At 44.8% G+C, this 20,828-nt stretch overlaps 2 protein-coding genes across 3 annotated transcripts in view; both read left to right on the top strand.

Moving 5' to 3' along the window:
• Positions 1-1,642, top strand: part of USP10 (ubiquitin specific peptidase 10) — a 51,241-nt gene extending 49,599 nt beyond the window's left edge. For both annotated transcript variants that reach the window (XM_057401902.1, XM_057401901.1), the window contains exon 14: positions 519-1,642. In XM_057401902.1, coding sequence (XP_057257885.1) covers positions 519-706 — 188 coding nt within the window. In that variant the 3' untranslated portion in view covers positions 707-1,642. The remainder of the gene's footprint in view (positions 1-518) is intronic.
• Positions 1,643-9,761: 8,119 nt separating this feature from the next.
• CRISPLD2 (cysteine rich secretory protein LCCL domain containing 2) overlaps positions 9,762-20,828 on the top strand; it is a 30,827-nt gene continuing 19,760 nt past the window's right edge. The window contains exons 1-3 of the mRNA XM_057401900.1: positions 9,762-10,011; positions 13,971-14,283; positions 19,598-19,716. Of these exons, the coding sequence (XP_057257883.1) occupies positions 14,041-14,283; positions 19,598-19,716 (362 nt within the window). The 5' untranslated portion in view covers positions 9,762-10,011; positions 13,971-14,040. The remainder of the gene's footprint in view (positions 10,012-13,970; positions 14,284-19,597; positions 19,717-20,828) is intronic.

The following is a 20,828-nucleotide window of genomic DNA, read 5'->3' as shown; positions in this document are numbered from 1 at the left end:
TAATCATAAAGCACCAGGCTGGAAGGAACCTCAAGGATCATCTGGTCCAACTTTCCTTGGCAAAGCATGACCTAGACTCATTGTCCCAGCACGCCGTCCAATGTTGGGGAGTTCACGACTTCCCTGGGGGAATTATTCCAATGGCTGTTTGTTCTCCTTGGGAAAAATTTTACTGTAGTGCCCAGTTGGGATCTCCTCAGGAGATCCCATTACTCCTCATCTTTTCTACATGACCTCGTAAGAAGGGAGTTTCCATCTACTTTATAGCTGCCCTTTAAATACTAGAACATGGTGATAAGATCTCCTCTAAGCCTTCTTTTCTCTAGGCTGAACAAACCCAGGTTCTTGCTTAAGCAATATCATATCTGGCTAAACCATGAGTATGCTGTGAATCGTAGAATCACAGAATATCTAGGGTTGGAAAGGACCTTAATATCATCTAGTTCCACTCTTTCTTTATGTACTTTTCCAGTGGCTGTTTATCAATGTATATGTGCATCATGACTTTCTCTTTGCAGTTGTCTATCATCACGGAAACAGCGCAACTGGTGGCCATTACACTACAGATGTCTTCCAAATTGGCCTAAACGGCTGGTTACGCATCGATGACCAGGCAGTCAAAGTGATCAACCAGAGCCAGGTGGTGAAGCCTTCTGCAGAACGCACAGCCTACCTCCTGTACTACCGCCGAGTTGACCTGCTGTGAAACCTTGCCCTTCTACGCTGTGTGTGCAAGATACCTGCTTTGTAGAATGCCAACTCTCACTAACTTTTTTTCTCCTGTAAATGCTCTTTTGAGTGAATCCTTTTTTTTTTTCTTCCTTTATTTTTCTTTTTTTTTTTTTTCCTTCCCTTGCAACTGTGGGGTCAAATGATAAAGGAAACTGCCATGGGTTTGTGCACAAAGTAGTTTGTGTTGACTTTTGACTTTGCAGAGTGAAGTCATTTGGTTGAAAGTCTCATGAATCACAAAAATGCAAGAAAACTCCCAGTAAAAAAAGTTAATCTGTGTTAATGCTGAATCCTAAGATAATGAAAGGGGATTTGCATTTGATTCCCACTTCCTAATTGCATAGTAGAAGAAAGCCCTGCACCAGCAACAGAACTTGTAGATTTCTGTGAAAATGTTTATCTTTACTTAAGTAAAAAAATTTAAAAAATAAAAAAAAAAGAAATAAAACTAAAAAATACTCTCTGCTCCCCCAGTAGTTCTTAATAAGTGGTAAAATAATGAGCCAATGTGTATGAGATGGAAATGGTCCTACATGCTTCAAAACATGTACGAGCATATGAAATGCAGAGTTGCTGGTTCCTAATAAGAAACATTTTGATAATTGTGCGATGAGAAACTGCTTCAGTACACATTACAGATCAAATATTTGGAGTTAAGATGTTAGTCTATATAGATGGGTGATTGTAACTTTATCGCTATTAAGAAATTTCAAACCGCATTTATGCTTCTGTGTACATGAAATTAAAACAAAATGGTCAAATAATTAAGATTGATACTTCTTTTAAGTCTGCTTTGTTTAATTTTGCTGTCTGCTCCCCTATAATGTTAAGTTCCTAATTGTACACAGTTTAGTGATACCTAGAAGTATAAAGTTGTCGCCCATCAATAAAAGTCACAAAGTTGGTTTAAGGTGTGTGTGTGTTTGTGGGTTTTGTTTTTCCTCAAGTGTAAATTCTACCCTTGGAAGCCCCATAGCACACGTTCAGGCTGTAGATAGCATTCCACAAATTAGCATAGATTCCTTTTCCAAAGTCTCAAGAAGTTGTAAATGTTCCCATTCGGCATTGAGATGGAATTGACCTTTGAGGAGAGAAGGAAAGGCAGAGGAAGCAGTCAACCCACAACAGCTGCAGGTTCAAGGTGGGCCTGTACTGGGGTTGTGGTGGTCCTGGGGCTGAACACCCATGAGGGTGTTCAGAAAAGGAATCCTTTCTGTGTCCTCCATGAAAGCCCTGCATAGTTGTTCTTGAGGTGGTTGTTGTTTTGCTTGACTGAAGTATTCCCTTCTTTAGCCAGTTGACGTTTTCATTGAAAACTTTGGTTAAAAGTATGTTGTTGACCAGCTCCTGTTGCTTTCCCTGCTGCTGAAGGTGATGATAAAAATCTGTATGTTGTTTAATCCTTAATTTGATGATAGTGGCGTTCTGTGCTGACTGGGGAGATGCTACAGTTGTCACTGGTGAAAACAGGGTTGATTTGAACACAGCTTGTCAGTTAAAGGTTAAGCTGCATATACTCGGATCAGATGTGGTTCACTTTAAATGTCTGTGCAGGAGATGGGTGCTGGTCTTCAGTGAAAAGCAGCATTGGCTTTTTCAGAAGAAGGAAGCAGCCCTGCACATGCCTCAGGTTTTAGCATGTGCCCCTTGGTGTGGAATTCCCATCCCTCTCGGGTGTTCTGGCCACATCAGACAGCACTAAAGGTTGCTCATGGCTCCTCCCTGGGGGCAGTTGGAGATAGGCGGATGTTAAATCACAGCCATGCTTTGCATGATGTATTGTGTGGGACTCTCGTGGTGAATGTGCAGTTCATGCAGTGGAATCAAAACTCCTTCCACTCGTCCTGGTGCTGGGTGAGCAGCAATGCCTGCTGAAGAAAGCTCTCCTTGTTTACCCTCTGGCATTTCTACCCTCCCGTGGGTGGTGGATTGCTGGGGACTTCCCTGCCTCTGAATTGCCCCTGGTGATGGTGTCCTATGGTGGGGCCAAGCTGTTTGGGCTCGTCCTGTTCTCCCTGCTCAAAGCTGTGTGATTTTCAGACAGGTGATCTTCTGTTTCTTGAATCTTTAGGCAGTGTTAACTTAAAGTCATTACCATGGTCCTGGTGCTGAGAAAGCTGTATGCGATTTTTGTCACCATTGATACCCAAATGTATAACTATCTTCTTTTCTTTATTAAACAAATTTGACTAGTATTTTCTGAAGTGAGAATTCTCACTGAGATAATTTTCATCTTTTATTGATAGCGTTGGCTGCAGCGATCACAGTATTTGTGCAGTTTGGGATCCAGCTGAGGATGCTGAACTAACTTCTCAGACAAAGGTTTTAGATTTTCTAATAGCTAAGGGAGGCATTCCATGGGAAGCATCTGCAGAGAATAAAGGAGCTAGCGAGTGCTGGGAGTTTTTCAGGAACACTACTGGAAGCACAAGAGCATTTCATTCCCTTTAAAGGTAAGGGAAGTACTTAATTCTTTCAGTTCTTAAAAGGGCCTATAAGAAAGATGAGGCGAGACTCTTTAGCAGGGCTTGTTGCAAGAGAATGAGGGGCGATGGTTTTAAACTAAAAGAGGGACATTCAGGCTGGATGTGAGGAAAAGATTCTTTACACTCAGGGTGGAAAAACACTGGCCCAGGTTGCCCAGGCAGGAGATGGATGCCCCATCACTGGAGACGTTCAGGGCCAGGCTGGAGGTGGTTCTGGGCAACCTGATGCAGCTGAAGATGTCCCTGCTCATTGCAGGGGGATTGGACTTAGATGGGTTTTGAAGGTCCCTTCCAACCAAAACTGTTCTGTGATTCTATGGTGATCCTGATTTTGGTGATACTCCACCAACTCCAAAACAATTCTGTCCAAAGGTTGCTTTGATTTTGGGCAGTTGCAGGGGAAAACATCAGCTCCTGGCTGATCACTGGGCACTGACATCTGAGAGGAATGGGGGGGGTTATTCCAAGCAGGGAAGAAAACAGGTTTTGAAATTGTTGGGTAGTGGTGGTTATTCACATCCTGTGTCTGCACCCTGCTTGAAGCAGTTTTCTGTTCTGCAGAAATCCCTTCTTCTTCCTTTGTATTTCCCCTCTCTTGCAGCTGTGTTGAGTATTGATGTGTACCTCCAGTGGACTGCGGACAGGTCCCTTCCTGTTAGTGAAGGTTTATGAGCAGCCCAGATGAAATTGCAGGTGGTCAGTAATCAGTACATTACTTGATATCAGGTCCTTGCAGTTAACTTTTGATTTTAACTGGGCAAGATGCTTGGCTGGTGAGTTGTGTTACTTGTGTTACTCAAATACTATGGGTTCATGTTTGCTGGCTGAATGTTGGGTATATTTAGTCGAAACAAGCTTGTTTTCAGGTCCAGTTTGGGCTGATGAGAGGGTTTCTAGCAAAAGGTTTTTACTATTTACAGATGTCTTAACCAGTTGTGTATAGGTTTGTAATACATGTGTATTCAAAATAAAGGTGTAATGAAATACTTCTTATTTCAGGGATGGTTACTGCTTGCAAGCAGCCCTGTGAGGCTTTCCCAGGATGTGGGAATGTGCAGTGAAGTTCAGCTTGCTTCTGTCAGAAGTCATCTTCTGCTGCCTGTTGGAAAGGGAACACTGTGTTAGTCTCAGTCTTGCGATAAATAAAACGAGTCTTGGTTGTAGATAACACATCAGCCTCAGAAACAACAGTGTTCCACCTGGAGCAGATGCCTCTGTGAGGAGCAGTTTTGAGTCGAGTCCAGCACAGCAGAAATGACTTTATAAGGGCAAAGTGAAGAAGAGAGGGTGAAGAATAGGATGTGAAAGAAAGAAGTGGTGTACAACTAAGGAGATTTTAGTATTGTTTAATATAGCTGTGCTTGCATTTCTGCTCGGGTTTGCTTAGACTTACTGCAGATGTGATGGATTAATATTAACAGTTTTAAAACCACAGTTTAATCACCTAATACAATTTTACCTAATATAGGCTTGGTCTGAAGAGCATCCTGTTTGCTGGGGTTTCTTTTCTCTTGGGAGGTTTTTGGTGTTGGATGGTGCTGTGTTCCTCTGCGGCTATGGAAGCTCCTGCAGCTTGTCCAATGTCCGTAATCCCCTGGAGTAAGAATAGAACATGAATGTACAATGAATGTATATCATAACTTGGTTCTGGTATGCAACAGAGACCTTTCCTCCTCGTAGAAAACCTATGTAGACCTCTTGTAAAGTTGTCAGGATCGGGGAAGACAAGACAGGAGCTCCTGTTGCAAAGATGCAATTCACCCTGGGCCTGTCTATTCACTTCTGCATTTTATTTCACAGGAACAGGTTACAAGTGTTATTAATTACTCTAAAGCAATGACAATGAGTAATTGCCGGTTTAAAAAGCAAGTGTTGAAATCTCTCCCTTACTATGAGATGGAAGTTCAGATGGTATTAATTTATAGATTTCTCACTAAGGATATTACAAATGCACTTGTTGCTAAAATCTGTCTTCTGCAGTGTATTGCTCAAAGGAAAATAAAGTGTATGTGGCAAGAGTGTGATGTGGACACATAACCACATTTTTTATTTTCTATATCAAACTCCTCCCCTTGTTGCAAAACGAGTATTTTGCAGCCTTCCGATTATTTGCTTTGTCTGGGAGTGATTATGTAAAACAAAAAACCCAACACCCAAGACAATCCCGCTCCAGTACACCGTGAATCTGGTGGGTTTTCACTTATTCGTGATCCAGCTTTGAAGAAATGGCTCTTAAAAAACGCACATGAAGACCTAAAGTCTTCAGAAATAGAAACCTGGGACGTGCGAGGCCAAAAGGCTGGTAGAAAGCTCTTGTGCCCATAAGCCAGATCTGCATGGGGAATGGTTTGATGGGATGGGGAGAAAGGCTATAAAAGCACAAGGTATTTGGGGGTGCAGGGATGTTGAGTGTTTTTTAATAAAGAGATTGTTCTGTTTTCCATGATTTTCCCCCAGGATGATGTCGTGGCACGGGCATGGATGTGCCGCAGCAGAGGGCAGTGGTGGCATTCCTGAGTTTTGTGGTGTTCCAGCTCTAAAGCTGCCCCTAGAATTGCTGCCTGGGTTTGGGGGGACCTACTTGCATGCCAGCAAGGGGTTTATCTTCATAAAAGTTCCCTAAATCTCTCAGGGTTTGAACAGGAATGAAGAGAGCGCCTTTGACGTGTAGTGGTGTTCTCCAGATGTTGGGGGTTCACACAGATGTGGGTTTATTCTGGGCTATTCGTAACGGCCCAAAGGATTTTGGAAATAATTTGCATTGGCCGATAATGAGATGTGATGTCTGGAGCTTGGGATTGCAATTCACCTTCTCTGTTTTGGGGTGAAATCTTCGAAGATGAGTGTGTGGGGTTAATATTTCTGGACTGTTTCAGTCTGCAGATGTGGACCAGTTATTTTGATTATTAAAAACGCATTGTTTCAATATGGCTTATTGCAGATATAACCGGGAACCGTGGTGAGCTGCAGTAACAAGGTGAGGTGAATTTTTAGTTCGTGTTTCGCTTGTGCTTGGTGCAGTCAGTGATGCCCCCCAAATTGTCTGAAATCCTGCTGATTTTGTTCCTATTTCATTGTCTTACCGTAGTTTTTACACTGAGGAAATAGCACAGGCTTTGGGAAGTTTTGTGGGGAGTTATTTTCTTGAGTATCAGCAGCAGACTAAACATTTGGGGAGGTGCTCTTTATAATGAGGAGGAAAAGAAGCTGCAGATGAACCCGGGTGGTTACAGTTCAGGCTGTCCGAGAACAGGAGAGCAGTGTGAAAGAATAAATAGGGGTTCATTGTGCCAAGCATTAGTTGCATTTTGGAGTCAATCTATAAATGTCTGCCTTTCACTCCAGTGGTTCAGGATCCCCACATTGTCAATTCATCTGCTGGAGCAGCCTCTGGATAATGCCAAGGCATATGGTCAAGAGGCTGGGGCGTCCTCATCTTGTGTATGGATGCAAGGAGCCATCTGGAGCAGGAATCAGAACCAGATACAACAGGAGTTAGCACTATGGCTTTGAGCCTCTCTCCCTGCTCTTTGCTCTGTCCCTGCCCAAGTTTGGTGCTGTTATTACTGAGCCACTATTTGAATAGGAAATAAAGGGGAATTTAGTTGAAGTTGAAAATCAAGACGTGCTGTCTGCATGTTCAATTAGGAGGGCATAGCGAAATCTGTGTTCCTTCCTATTCATTGGCTATTACATTAAAAGCCTTCTCTCCTAATATATACTTATATATGCAGCCTGCTTTATGTGGCTTTTACCACATATGAAATGGAGACGTTATAATCAGGGCAGTAATAACGCTGAATGATTAAAAGTAACTTCTGATTGTTTTGGCTTTGGTCAAATGTATGACATAAAACTGCTGACTCGAGACAAAATGAGGTGGATAAAACGTCTCATTCCAGGCTGTGCTCATCCCCAAGTACAACCATGTATGACTTGTACAGTGAAACCATAGTGGTGTATATTAAAAGAGTAGATTAAAGTCAAATCTCTGTGAAACAGCAGGGTCAATGGAGAAGTCAGACAGCCCAAACCATCCTACAGGGATTAATTTCCCATAGGAACGTTTGTGGAGATTACAACATACTGAGTTTCTCTGAGGTCTGGAAATCATTTGCATGTTAGTACGTGAGATTTAAAATGAGTTAAATCCAGCATTCTGGTAATTGGAGTGAATGGCACCTTCTGAGAGCTGTGAGTCAGGGCTGCGGAGCTGCATGGTTTTGGGGTGGCCCCGTTGCAGGCACACCATGGCTCACCACTTCTGCACTCATTATTCAGGGAAGTTAGAAACTGGAGACTGCTTGTATCACCTTTCAGCTGATGATATAAGCTGCCTGCAGATAGAGCAAACTCATTGATCCAAAGAGAATCAGAGGAGCAAGGAAAATAAAAAAGGATGCAGTGATTTCAAGGTGAAGCAGTGCGGAACCTCCAGTCAACCCAGTTCTGTGTAGTCTTTGGATTGCTGGTATTGGTGGCAGCATCCGAGCCTTTTTGGGAGCAAGTTGCACTGCATCACTTTTAGTGGAATGGAAGTGCTGGGTCCCAGTGATGGACCATACGTTGTTGGTTCACTTACTCAGTATGTCAGTACAAAGTTCCTATATGTGGGGAAAAGCAGCCAGAGAGGGTGTAGTGACTGTATCAGGCTGTAGGACTGGTGAGGACTGGCTTCCCATGGCTCAGCTACAACTCAGGTTAAAAGACATAGACAAGAAGATACACCCTAAGTGCTGAGGATCTGAGTCACAGACTGGTTTGGGTTGGAAGGGACCTCAAAGCTCACCCAGTTCCAACCCCTGCCACGGGCAGGGACACCTTCCACTAGAGCAGCTTGCTCCAAGCCCCTGTGTCCAACCTGGCCTTGAACACTGCCAGGGATGGGGCAGCCACAGCTTCTCTGGGCACCCTGTGCCAGCGCCTCAGCACTCTCACAGGGAAGAGCTTCTGCCTAAGAGCTCTTCTCAATCTGGCAGGTTAAAGCCATTCCCCTTGGCCTGTCCCTACAGACCTTTGTCCAAAGCCCCTCTCCAGCTTTCTTGTAGCCCCTTTAGGTTTCGACTCCAGAAGTTTCCTCAAGAAGACCTCAGGAGGACGGTGCAAGAGATTAAATCAGCAGTTATGTCTTGGAGCTGACTTCAGAGGGGTTATTTTCTTTGCTCAGAGAAGCTGCTATCCACTGCCAGTATTTGCTGCTTTGCTCACGCACTGTTGAGCAAATGTGATAAATGTCATTCTGCTTTTTGAGCACTGCTGGGTTTAAACAAGCCTCTCAGCGGCAGAATATCTTGTAAATCCCCTTCTTGTAAGCAGTAAATAAGTGGTTGGGGTTTTGCTCAAAGAAATAAATATTGGCTCTTTGGAAGAATGGGGGGACTTTTCTACCCCAGAGAGCTTTGGAGGGAGGACTAGAGAGTGGATTTGGACATATCATAGCTGCTTTGCTTGGATATGCCAAATCCAGGAGGTGGGTGCTCCTCTGCCTCTGTGCCGGACTGTTGCAAGGAGAGATGAGGGCATGGGGACCCCAATGGACCCGGGTAGAGGGGTGATGCTTGGACCTGCTCACTCCAGACACTCAGCACAGCAGCATCCTGCTGTGGGCTGCTGCAGCAGAGGTGCTGTGATGTGCTCATGTTATTACTCATGATAATGGTTTAATTTTTCCTGGTTTCTACTTAAAAAGAAAACAAAACAAAACAGGAAAAGAAAAAGAAGGAACTTTCAGCTTGTCTTTTGCTCAATCGTTTCCTTTCACAGTGAGTAAAAGCCTGTTTCAACAGCGAACGCAGCGATCGAGGTTAGTGCGAAAGCTGGGGCTTTGTGAGCATCAGGAGGTGAGTCTTGCCTAGATGTGCCACTAACTTTTAATTCCCCTGTTCCCTGTATCTCCTGCAGGAGGACTGAACCACGGGTGTGTGCAGGGATTGCCAGAACCGGGACAGCTTTGGGAACAAGCTGCAGAGGGTGGTAAATATCCAGATTCCCAGCAAGTGCCAGCTCCGGGGAGAAAGGAGGTGCCCTGCGGTGTACCCGAGGGCTGGATCCCAGATCAGCCCTGCTGCCAGAGCCAGGATCCTGCTTTGCCCTGGGGTCCAATGGAGCTGTGTCAGCCCTGGAGCAGCGGGACTGCTATGGGATTTCCCTGTGGGGAGCAGGAAATGGCTGACCTGGCAGCCGAGATGGATTTAATCCCTCACAGGAAAACCCTTTTATTGAGTTCCCTTTCCCTCACCACCGAAGCCCCTCACCGAGGCATTGGGTCTGTCTCAGTGAGAGAGAAGATACCCATGGGGCTGCGAGTTCTCCCCGAGAGCTGACTGCAGGGGAAAGCAAAGCAAACCCTTTTATATGATCATCTGGCTGCACTCCTCCTCCTCTCCCCCTCCCCGCATGTGGTGTTACAGCCTTTGGGAGGATGGTCCTAATTTGCTGAGCCCCAATGACTGTCTCCTTACTGCTGAGATCCCAAGCAACACCCCTCTGCTCCGTGCTCCTGCCTCCTTTTGGTTCATCCCCCCCCCCCTTCTTTTTCCCTTCTTTCCTTATTACTACAGGTCCGTTGCCAAACAGGATGGCCCAGGGTTGTCCTCTTTGCCTGGAGAGCATAAATACCACTGGGGAGCTCTGTGAGACTGCAGTTGGTACGAGCTGCTGAGCTGAGACCTTGTACATCTCGCGCCTCCTGAGGCTGATTTCATCCTTTTCCTCCTAGCTTAAATACTTCAGAATTGATTTTCCAGGCTTGGAGGAGCTACAATTTCCTTGGGACTTGGAAGTACTCAGCAAGGTAAGTGTAAGCTTCGGTCTTTGCTTCCGAGATGTGATTTTGGGGGTTCAGGGGAGGTTTGTGCAAGAAATGTCTCTATTCAGAAAGCAGTTTTAGTAACTGCTCCAAAAAGTTGCCTGCATGGTGTTCAATAGCACAGCACTGTATGAGCTCCCCTTACGTGTGCTTTGCAGAGGTTACTGCAAGATTAATCTTGAATGAATGGGAGGAGTTTGCAAGTACAGGAGTGGGTTTCTACACACACAGAAGCAATCTAAGGGATGCTGCAGCAGCCTCTAATAGCTGGCTACCCATGGGCACACCTACCCTGCACCAGGAAGCCTGTGTTTATTCAGCTCTGCTCTTAAGCCCTGTCTAAAAGGAATTTCACAGTGTCGCCACATGTTGTGTCTGTTACCAGTGGGTTTTCCATGTGGTTTTGCATAGAAACTCACACACTTCAGTTCTGTGGGAGCGGATTGTAATGGAAGATCCAGATGCTTTGGCCCGTGGCCTCGAAGATGCTGAATCTGTAGTGTGTTCTGTGCAGTGTTACGTCCTGCGTCAAGGGACTTGTCATTCTGCTTTTCTTTTGAAGCCAGCGCAGTTCTTCAAAGCTAAAGATGTGTGCGTCTCGGTTAAGCAGATGACCTGGGGTTTAATGCTTTAAGTATGTTGTGGCTTTATTGCCGGCTTTCTTTGCGCAGGGTAGAAGCTGATCCCAAGTAAACTCAGTCTAAAAGCTGCTCTCGGGCTGACTCCCCTCTGCTTTGCTGGTTTAGATGCTTTGCTGGTAATCCTGAGCTAACTTTTGCCTTTTCCTGCCTTGTCAGCTTGTTCCATGTATAACTCCTCAGGTCCTGGGAGGCTTTAACTGCAAATGTCATCCGTAACCAAGGAGTAGACATCCACTCATATACTTCACTGGAGAAGGCAGTTAAAGATCAGTAGCTGTGCGGAATAAGGTGAAGTGGGGACATAACGAAGTGCAGAAGTCAGCCTGCATGTGGCTTTTTAGCAGGCAGAGCCGCATGCCAGGCTTCAGACGCTACCAACTCTTCTGTGCAGTGCAGACACCATCCGTTAGCTGGGGAAATAGCTTTCTAAATATAGTGTTTTCCAAAGTCTATTTAACTGTTTAACTTGCTGGTTAACTTGCTCAGACCCAAAAAGAAGCCTCCCTTTGTCCCCAGCTTTGGACAGGCTTTACAGCACATCAAGGAGCCGGTTTCTGCTGACTCACCCATTTCTGATCACTCCCAGATGTTTACCTGGCACCAGTATCAAGGGCCTGATGTGTTTAAAGGGATGTGCTAATGCTCCTCCTGCACCCTTGGAAGCGACAGCAGAGGCTCCCTCAGCTGACTGTCAGCTGATAATTCTCTCTGAATAATGTCAAATCCCAACATAATTTCCGCCTTCCCCAATGAATTTCCTGTCTTCCTGATAAATCCCAGAGGCACGGCCCCATCTCAGCAGGGCACTTGCCCCACTTTAGCACACGTCCAAGTGCTGTGTTGCATGAGGATATTGAGAGTGGCAAATGGATGGACACCTGAAATCTATGATGTCCATCGATGAGAGCTTTCTGAAACTTCAGCATCTTTCTGCTGCTTCCAATTAGTCTGGCTCTTTGATCCCCAGCCCTCTCTGATCATCCTTCCTTTGGATGCTCAGCACTCCCCACCTCCAGCCAAAGCAGAGGAAGGGACCTGCACTCCCTGAGTGAAATGAAGGTAGTGCCAAAGTGACCTAATTTTAGAGGGCTGCTAGTATCACGAACGGGATACAGGGAAGAATATCCCGAGGAATAATGCACCATCTGTTGCATTATTGGGTTTGGCTTGCTCACGGAACCAGACGCGTTGGCTTCATTGCGAAGCCGTGAGCGGGGCAGCTCCTCTGGGCTGTCAGATGTTACAGCTGACTTTCCTTCGAGCTGCCCTTTCTGTAAGTTCAGTGTTTGCCTTAAATGGGTGGTGGATACGGGCTCCTATTTAGCAAAGGGCACCCGGCCAAATGAAGGGGTACAACTGCAGCATGTATTAGCTGTCTGTTCCTGCCTGCTCTACCTACAGGGCAGGCTGCAGTTCAAACTGCTTGCGCTAAATGGCCGCATTGTGAACGGCTGTGGCAGAGCATCTATTTTTAAACGCTTAGGGAAGTGCCTCAAAGTAGGAATTGTTCCCTGGATTTGGGTCAGACAGCCTACAAAAGCAACTGCTCGTATTGCCTCCCCCTGTCCCTCTGTAGCTGGGTTAGAAAGCTGCTTGCGGGGGGAAGAGATTGGCAACGAGCAGGGCTGAGAAGAGGATGAGGTTAAAGCAATATTTGTCCCTATGCCACCAAACGTCCCGTCTTTCAGGTGTGCCTGGAGCTGGGGACAAGGCGTGTGTGTGTGTTCGACTTGCTCTGCAGAGCAGCGGATAATGAGAAGCCGGTGCCTAAACTAAATGAGCAAATTGCATTCCTGCATTGTTCTACCCAGGGAAAGGCTTTAGTGCTCCTCCCGGAGAGAGACTGAGGGCAGCTGGTTTTCATCTGCCTTAATACAGTACAAGAAGGCTCAAATGGGGACTTTATCTCCTTGATGTTGACAGCCAACAGGTTTTCAGGAGTTCTTACTGTTCTCAGTGTCATTTTTAATGTAAAGCACCTTGTGTTTGCTACTGCCACCCTGGGTCTGGGGAACCGGGGTTTGGGACTTCATGCTTGAGTGCAGCTTTTGAGCTGGGAGCTGGAAGGCTGTTTCCCTGCCTTGGATGGTTTCCAGCTCATCCAGTCTCCATGAGTCTAAATCCCCTGTCACTGGGCTGAAGCTCCTGGAATAATTCCTGTTGATCTGGGGTTTGTTCCTATGTAGGAGTGCTTTTTGTGTGTCTTGTAACAGTGGTGTCAAAAACAGATCCTCACCCAGTGTTGAGGACAGGGATGGGGAAGATAAGAAGAGAGACGATGTGCTTGCACCTTCTGTATGGATGCATATTGTCCAGACAGATTGATTCTCCTTTAGTGGCTCTTAGATTCCGCCTAAGGAGCATTAGATGCTGCAGAGCAATACAGCAGCACATGTTTCCTTCCCTGAATAGATCATGATCTAAATAAAACCAGCCAAAACACACAGGGCTCATTAGATGGAGGAGTCAGGGTGGGGAGAGAAGAAGGGAGTTTGGAAATGGCAGGTGGAGCCGGGAGCACCATGGAGCAAGGGAAGGGGATTAAAGGAAGCCGTTCAAACCTGGCAATGACCAAATCAGGACCATCTCTCCAAGCTCTCAGTGCTGACAGCTACAGAGCATGCATGGGATCTCCAGGCTGGGGTTGGATGGGTGCTTTGGCTTCTCTCCTAGCCTGCCATAATTCATATTGCTGGCCATGCTCCCACCCGCTGTGAAGCGATGCGTCAGCGAGAACACCCCAGTGCGTCAGTGGCCAGCAGGGATTTTGGTGCTCGATGTTACGGTGACATTTCACATAAACAGCCGCTTTCACAGGGTCTGGCAGCTGCTCTGCTGGAGTCTATTAGCAGAAATAGCTCTTACTGATGTCTGACCCCTGCGATCCGGCCTGCTGGGAAGTTTAGTTTCCCTTTGGTTCGTGTTCATTCTCAGCTCTAACAGCTATATAGGCAAATAGGCTTAAATGCTTCCCACCTGAAGGAGGTGGGGTTGTTCAGAGCTGCTGGTGCTGCTGGCTGACACCTGCACTCCTGGTGTCTATGGTGGAGAAGGCACCCACTGCAGCGCCTGGGCAATGCTTGCTCCCAGCACAACATCAGTGGGTTGCCTGGTGTAATAAACTGAGTTCCCATCACTTACAGTGTTGTCAGGTCTTTCTGTCACTGGGGTGAACAGTAATTGCTTACACTGTAAGCGCTACTCTTTTCCAAGCAAAAAGACAGGTTGTGTGGCTTTATTGCTGGGGGTCATATGCAGCAAGTTTCTCTGGCATAAATCTGCCTGTTTCTCCCCAAAATCCAGATCTGTGCTGAACTGCAGGAGACCCTGCAAGAAAACCTACCACCATCTCCTTCTTCATAGAGGAGGAGACATGAATCCTGCCCTGCATTGGATCCTTCATCTGGGATGCGTGCTGCTCCTGGCAAAGGCAGCTGAATGCTTTATCCTGCCAAACTCAAGTCACCTGGAGAGCATTCTGAGTAAATACCAGGAGGGGGAATTTAACTCCAGATCCAAGAGAGCCATTTTATTCTCTGACAGACAGGAGATACTGATGCTCCATAATAAGCTGAGAGGTCAGGTGTACCCAGTGGCCTCTAATATGGAATACATGGTGAGTCCAGCTCCTGATATCTATCTTTATTATAACACCTTTTTAAGCTTTATTCTAATTTTCCTTGCACAAAAATCAGAAGCAAATTTCCTCTAAAATGTAGATTTCTATTTTTTTTTAGTAGCAAATTTCCCCTGGAGTAAGTTTTTCTCATGAGGTTTCCTAAAGCAGTTTCATTCCAGAGTGAACTATGCTTTAGATCATTGGACTGTTTTGGTTGGAAAGGACCACTAATGGGTCACCAAGTCCATCCGCTGCATAGTTTCAGGACTGGTTCCATTATTCAGAAACTAGAGTCTGGCTCAACCCTGGATGCATCTCCAGTGATGGCAATTCCACAGCCTGCCTCAGCAGGTTCTTCCATTACCTTAATGTCATAAAAGCATCAAATTTTCCCTAGTGTTTAACCCACATTCTCCCTGTGAAAGCTTTCAGACTGTTGTGACTGCTGTTTCAGGACACCACAGTCTGCTCAGAGAACCTTCTGATGGTCTTTGGGTTGCCATCAGGTGCCACCCAATGCTGGAGGCAGCATCTCCCTTTTTCATACACTGATCAAGGAGGTTATCACTGTGGTCCGAACATCCATGATGTTGCTGGGAACCTGCTCAGGACCTTAGAGAAGCAGGGCTTGAGGAATGTGGCTCCATCTGTAGTGAGTGTGAGGCACTGGAAATAGCTGGAAAGACTTTGGGTGTTCGTGGGTGGATGGGTCAGTGCTATTGGCTTTTTGTAGTTCAGGAAACAGAAATAAAAGTTTGCTCAGTGTATTCTCCCACTTCAGAAGGAGAACTTAAAAGTGTGAGTATGAAATACGTCTTTACCATCAATAATCCAGATGAATAGGTTTTTTTCACCTGATGCCAGGGACCCTACTTTGAGCTATTTTTGACACGCCATCAAAATATTGTGGGGCCAGAAAATGATGTAGGCAAATAAAATCATTTTGTGTGCCTTTTCCCAATGTGCAAATATAGTTATGACCGAAACTAGTCTGACTTCAACTGTGTTCTCCTGCTGACAGATTAAATGATTAATGATTTGTTAAGACCATGTTTAAAAGGGTAAAAGTAAAGTACACTAAATGTGATATAAAATCGTTTGCCAGCTGTGCTGGAATGACTGCTGCAAATGGAAAATCCTGCCTTTTGTGACTGTAGGGAAAAAGGGAAAGAGAAGGGAGGGCAGCTAATGGTGAGGAAGGACATCCCTCCATCAGTTGGTCCCCAAGAGCATTCACACCGTTGGTCTTCCATCCCACTGTTGTCAGAAACCAAATGCCTTTCGAAGAACCAGTGCTTTGTTTCTCTCTTTTCCAGCTCTCACACTAAACCTGCAGGCAAGGTACTGCCAGAGAAGAGGTGACTGGATTAACTTCCAGAGGGTAAACACAAAGCATGAGAAAGCCAAATGTGTTTGGGTTGGCTTTGAGGATCGGAGAGGGCTGCCATTGCGGACTGTCCAACCACTGTTTACACTTGCAGCGTGGTTGCACTTTCATATTTGCCTTTGCTCAGTGTGCTTTTCTAGTGGTTTTTATGGGCGATTGAGGGTAAATGAAAGGGCCTTATATGCTGTGAAGAAAGAAGCTGAGTATGAGATGGTGCTACTTGGAAAGGCTATAATCAGCCTTTCATGTATTCGTGTTTACTCAATATTACTTGAAAATGCTGTGTGTATTCTGAATGTGAATTTCACTTTAATCCTTTGTTCTGCAAAGGACATTTCTCATTTGGACTCATTTAAGAGGCTGGTTTGTCTTTAGCGCCACAGATACACTTTTCTCTTTTCCTTTGGTGCCTGTGAGGAGCGTCACAGGCGACGTGCAGTGGTAATTTGTGGATAAGTAGGTAGAACTTGTTCTTCCTATCAACCTCCAAACACTGCCTTGTGAAAGTCCTTTCACCCAGCTCCATATCTGACATATTTAAGTGATCTGAAATGGCAAGGGGAGCTAATGTATTCCATGCAAGAAATATCTACTACAGGATGAACTTTATTGGCGGAGACTGTTAATAAGAAAGCAATAACAGTGATTTCCATGACTTATCTGGAGATAAAAAGAATTATAAACATACGGGGTAAAGGTAAAGCAGACTAAAGAAATGAAGAAAGAAAAGTTTTGCTGCTGGGATTGTAAAAGTAATTGAAAGCTAGCACAGGTATTCAGTGTTAATGGAAAATGAGTGAGCAGTGCACATCTTGCTGATGAAATTGATCAAATAGAGAATTACCTTAACCCCTCTAACAGCTTTCTGATCGACATTTCCGCTGTGTACTGTACTTTATAACAGCAGTCCCAGCAGTGGATCAGTGCCAGGACCAAAACAAACTCCTTGTTAATGAGCATGGAGTAAAAAGAACATAATAGTTCCTAAGACATCTTGACCTTTTAAGATGGCTTAGCCAGATGGCTTTCAGCAGTGATGAAAGGCAGAAATCTTGCAGAGGCCCCAAAGACATCTGGATAAAACAAAATTGTTCTCGTTACAGATTGCTGGAAGGAAAATAGTTTGTTTTCATGTATAAGGTATGCATCCTTCCTCTAAAGTGTAGGGTGGTGGCTTTCCCTGTCAGGATGGGATAGTATTTCTGTGTGGGTTAACGAAGCATATCCAAGCTTCTGCCAGTACATGTGAGCCCTGGACTCTCATGCCACTTTTAAATATCAATTGCCAGTATTGCAAAAAGTCTAAAGTGATGATAAAAATGAGCAACCTGATCACTGCAAATCATGTATCTGAGGCTGGATTTACTGACTGGTTAGGCTGAGTAAGTAGACTCCTTGTGGGATATACTCTTATTTAATTTGAACCTACAAATTGTAGTATAGTGTGTGTATGCCACACGTGTATTTTACATGTACAGTGTATGCTGTGCTTCGAAAGGCCATTACAAATGGAGTAAAAAAAGAGTCAGTGTGCTAAATCACTTGGAATCACACATACACAAAGGCTTTTCAATCTCTGCTTGGGAAGGAAATTGAGCATAGGTGTGCACTGGCCCTCTGGCTTCACTAGTTTTCCTAGACACTGCTTTGAATACTGGCATAAAGTGTTCTTGAAAGCATAGCTGGGAAAGTCTGAAATCTCTCCTTTTTGTTGTTTCATATGTTTATTGCTCTGAAATAATTCCAGCCTCCTGACCGCATTCACATCTGAGAACCAAGAGGCAAATAACTGTTCTGATTTAAATGGGATGTCTTTGTAATCTGATGCCTGCAGAAATGAGCTTCTGTACGCATCAAGCACAAAGCCATTCAAAGATGTAGCTCGTTTCCAATTACCTGTGGAGTATCTTTTGTCCGAGTTCATTTATTTTACCCATAGGCAACAAAGGAAAACTTAGGACATGTTCACATCAATTTCCATTTAATCGCCTATTGATAACATCATCTCTGCATTAAATTAGGAGATTTGAAATACCTCCACTTTTGAGGCTTCAGGGAACAACGCTCTGCTAGGAAGTCTCGAGTACTAGCAGCACATAACATCTTGGGAGAGTTTCTGTGGCTTATGTGTTGGATGGGAAGGCAGATTGTGGCTGGTCATTGCCTAGCGCAGAAAGTGGGAGACCATAAAAAGCTGTGTGTCTAGGCACAATTGCAACAGTCTGCTTGAAGAGAGGTTTGGAAACGTGTGTGTGGTGGGTCAGATCCCATTCACGTTCAAGGAGCAGGAGGGCTGAGACAGAAAATGGTTTTATTTCCACTGTCAGAGGTGTGTCCGCACGGGGTTTTTCGGACTGACATGGATTTGCTTGGTCACTGGTCAGCTCAAAGCCAAGCTGATGAGCTCAGAGAAGCCCTGGGATGTTGTTGGAATCTGGGTTGCCAAACGTGCTTAATGATAAGCTGTTCTCAGAGGTCTGGGCTGTTAGCTCAGTTACATGAGCTCATGTTTGCCTCACGAAGATAGTGTAGACACACCAAGTTCCAGGAGACACTGCGTTTTCCTGTCATCTTAGCCAGAGATGTGCGGTCCCTCCCCATCCCAGTTATAACTGCCTGAGACTGTGTTCAGATGCTTACTCAGAATGAGCTCTTGATGTTCTTTTAATGTGTTTGAGAGCCTAAATGCCCTCCAGTCCTCCAAATGAGCTCTGACAGGTCCTTTGATATGTTTGAGATCAGAAGTTGCTTTTCTTCTGGAGACGATGGGACTTAGAAAGTCCAGCTGGTTGTGATGGTAAAAGTCCAACAAGTACATAATCTTGTGCTGGCACATGAGTGGGATGGAGGCACGTTACAAGACCTCTCTTCTTTTTCGGTTTTATTTGTAGGAATGTGCGGTAATATTTTAATCCCGACAAATTGTCCTCTAAGGAGTGTTCTGAATAGACCAGCTGTCAGTAATTACACAATGAATCTAGGGCACTGTCTACTGGATCCAACAAAGTCTGGCCTTTAAAACAAATATACTCCTGGGCAGTGGAACCAGCGAAGCCTGCTTTCCTGTTTGCCTTTGTATTGTGTTTGAGCTCTTATTTGGCTTACAGCTAAGTGATACTCAGGGAGGACTCTTCTAATAGCTATGTCCTTCCCTCAGTGGGAACATAAACAGGATCCATCACTGCTGACCTGATGCCTGTGTCAGTGAGGGTGATGTTCGCTTAACAGCTCTGGGACTTTGCCACCTCTGTTAGAATTGACTCGATCCATCGGTGGACTCAGTAGTTATTTTGGAAGGAGAGGTCGAGTGGGACACCCCTTGATTAAGAAGTTGGGTCAAAAATCTCCAGCTGTGTTGGTAGAGGAGGGCAGGAGCACATCCACTGTTGGAGTTCCCCTTGATGGCAAAGCCTGGAAATGTCCTAATTGTAAGAACAATGGATGGAAAATGGTGCAGAACTCCATCATAGCACTGACTGCATGTTAGAATTCCTACAGATCTCAGAAATAGGTGTCATGAGGGAGTCCTGGGGTCTCCATCCTTGATGGTTTGTTTTGGGATTATTTTAAGGAGATTAGAAAAACACCTGTCAATAATATCTTGTGTTTTAGCATGGATAGTCTAGATGGGTTCTTCCAGGTGTGTTATCTGCTGATCTATGCAAAGCAAGTACTAAGAAGCACAGCAACAAGCAGGAAAAATAATAGACCTTTTAGTGCCCTGCATTTCCATGGCATCTTGAGAAACTTGCTTTTAGGTTAGGGCACATCACTGAAATGTGTCAGCCTCATAAGGACATGCCAGACACCTGGGGTGAGATGTAATCTAGTCTTTCTCCTCTAATTGCTGTTTGTTGAGTCTCTTGATCTAAGAAACTTGAGATGATGAATTGACCTGTTCTTTTCTCTCCCCGCACCCTGAAGACTTGGGATGATGAACTGGAAAGATCAGCCCAAGCTTGGGCTCAGCAGTGCATCTGGGACCATGGGCCCAGTGCCCTCATCAGGTCAATTGGACAGAACTTGGCAGTTCACTGGGGCAGGTAAGAGTTGGGGTGCTACAAGCTAACTGCAAAGAGCAACTTATGGATCCTCCTTTAACTAAGTTGGGAAACTTTTGCCTTGTTGGTGCTTATTAGAGCACCAGGGAGATGGAAGAAAAGCTGGGGATCACTAATTGCTATTGCTTTGGAGAAATGGTTATACAGATAATATCTGCAGCCAGCATCAGTAAAACAACATTGATGTGGGTTACTCCATTTATTCCTGGGAATACAGCTGTAATGTGCTTAAAGTGAATCTTACTCCTCAAGAACAGCTACATAAGTCATAACCCTTGATCCTATACCTGCTGTTTCAGTAGTCAGGATGGAGGGGGGTCTTGGCACCATGCAGAAAACCTGCTCAAAGCTGAAGCTTCTTAGGAATGATGTCTGCACTCAGCTTAATAATTTCTTATTTTATTTCCCATATTTATCCAGCTCCTGATTTCTCTTTACTGAAAACACTTTGCAGGTTTTTTTTTGTTTTGTTTTGGTTTTTTTTTAAATTCCAGGGGAAGGTTTTTAACCTGGAATTATTAACCTAGCTAGGAAAGCTGATGTTATGGCTTCCAAATGGATTTGGCTCTCCAGCTCATGGTGACATTTGCTTATTGTGAATCCCCTATAGTTAAGCTTGCTATAGGTTAATCCTACTTTGTACAGCAAATATTTTTGTACGTGCTCAGCAGCCCTGATGGGTGGAAATGCAGTTATGTTTGCTGTAAATCAGGTGGAACTTGGTTGAAAGCAATGGAAATTTGCTGGTGTGAAATTAGCCTGATACAAAAATCGGGCCTGTTTTTGTTGGCTGAATAAAGTAATGATTGGAAAGTAGAGTGGTTAATCCATTGAAACGGAGTCAAAGATCGTGCTGTCCTTGGCTCTCCTACAAGTGTTCAAGATGGCCATGGGTTACTGATGGAGGTAGATCCAATCTTGCTCCCTTTGCAGTCAACTGAGAGGAAAAAGAAATCAGATTTATCTAATTTTTTTCAGGAACGGGCCATAACTTGATTGCCTCAATTTCCTCTCCTGTAAAATAGGATTCGGAAAGTATTCACTTAATGACATCATGAGATGAATGTTTTTGAAATACTTCTAATGAATGATTT

The sequence above is a fragment of the Pezoporus wallicus genome, unplaced genomic scaffold (assembly GCF_028554395.1).
Source record: "Pezoporus wallicus isolate ANWC-B61680 ecotype Strahan unplaced genomic scaffold, APGP_CSIRO_Pwel_v1 contig_7835, whole genome shotgun sequence".
Classification (NCBI taxonomy): domain Eukaryota; kingdom Metazoa; phylum Chordata; class Aves; order Psittaciformes; family Psittacidae; genus Pezoporus; species Pezoporus wallicus.
The sequence above is the reverse complement of the archived record's forward strand: the minus strand, read 5'-3'. Positions and strand labels throughout refer to the sequence as shown.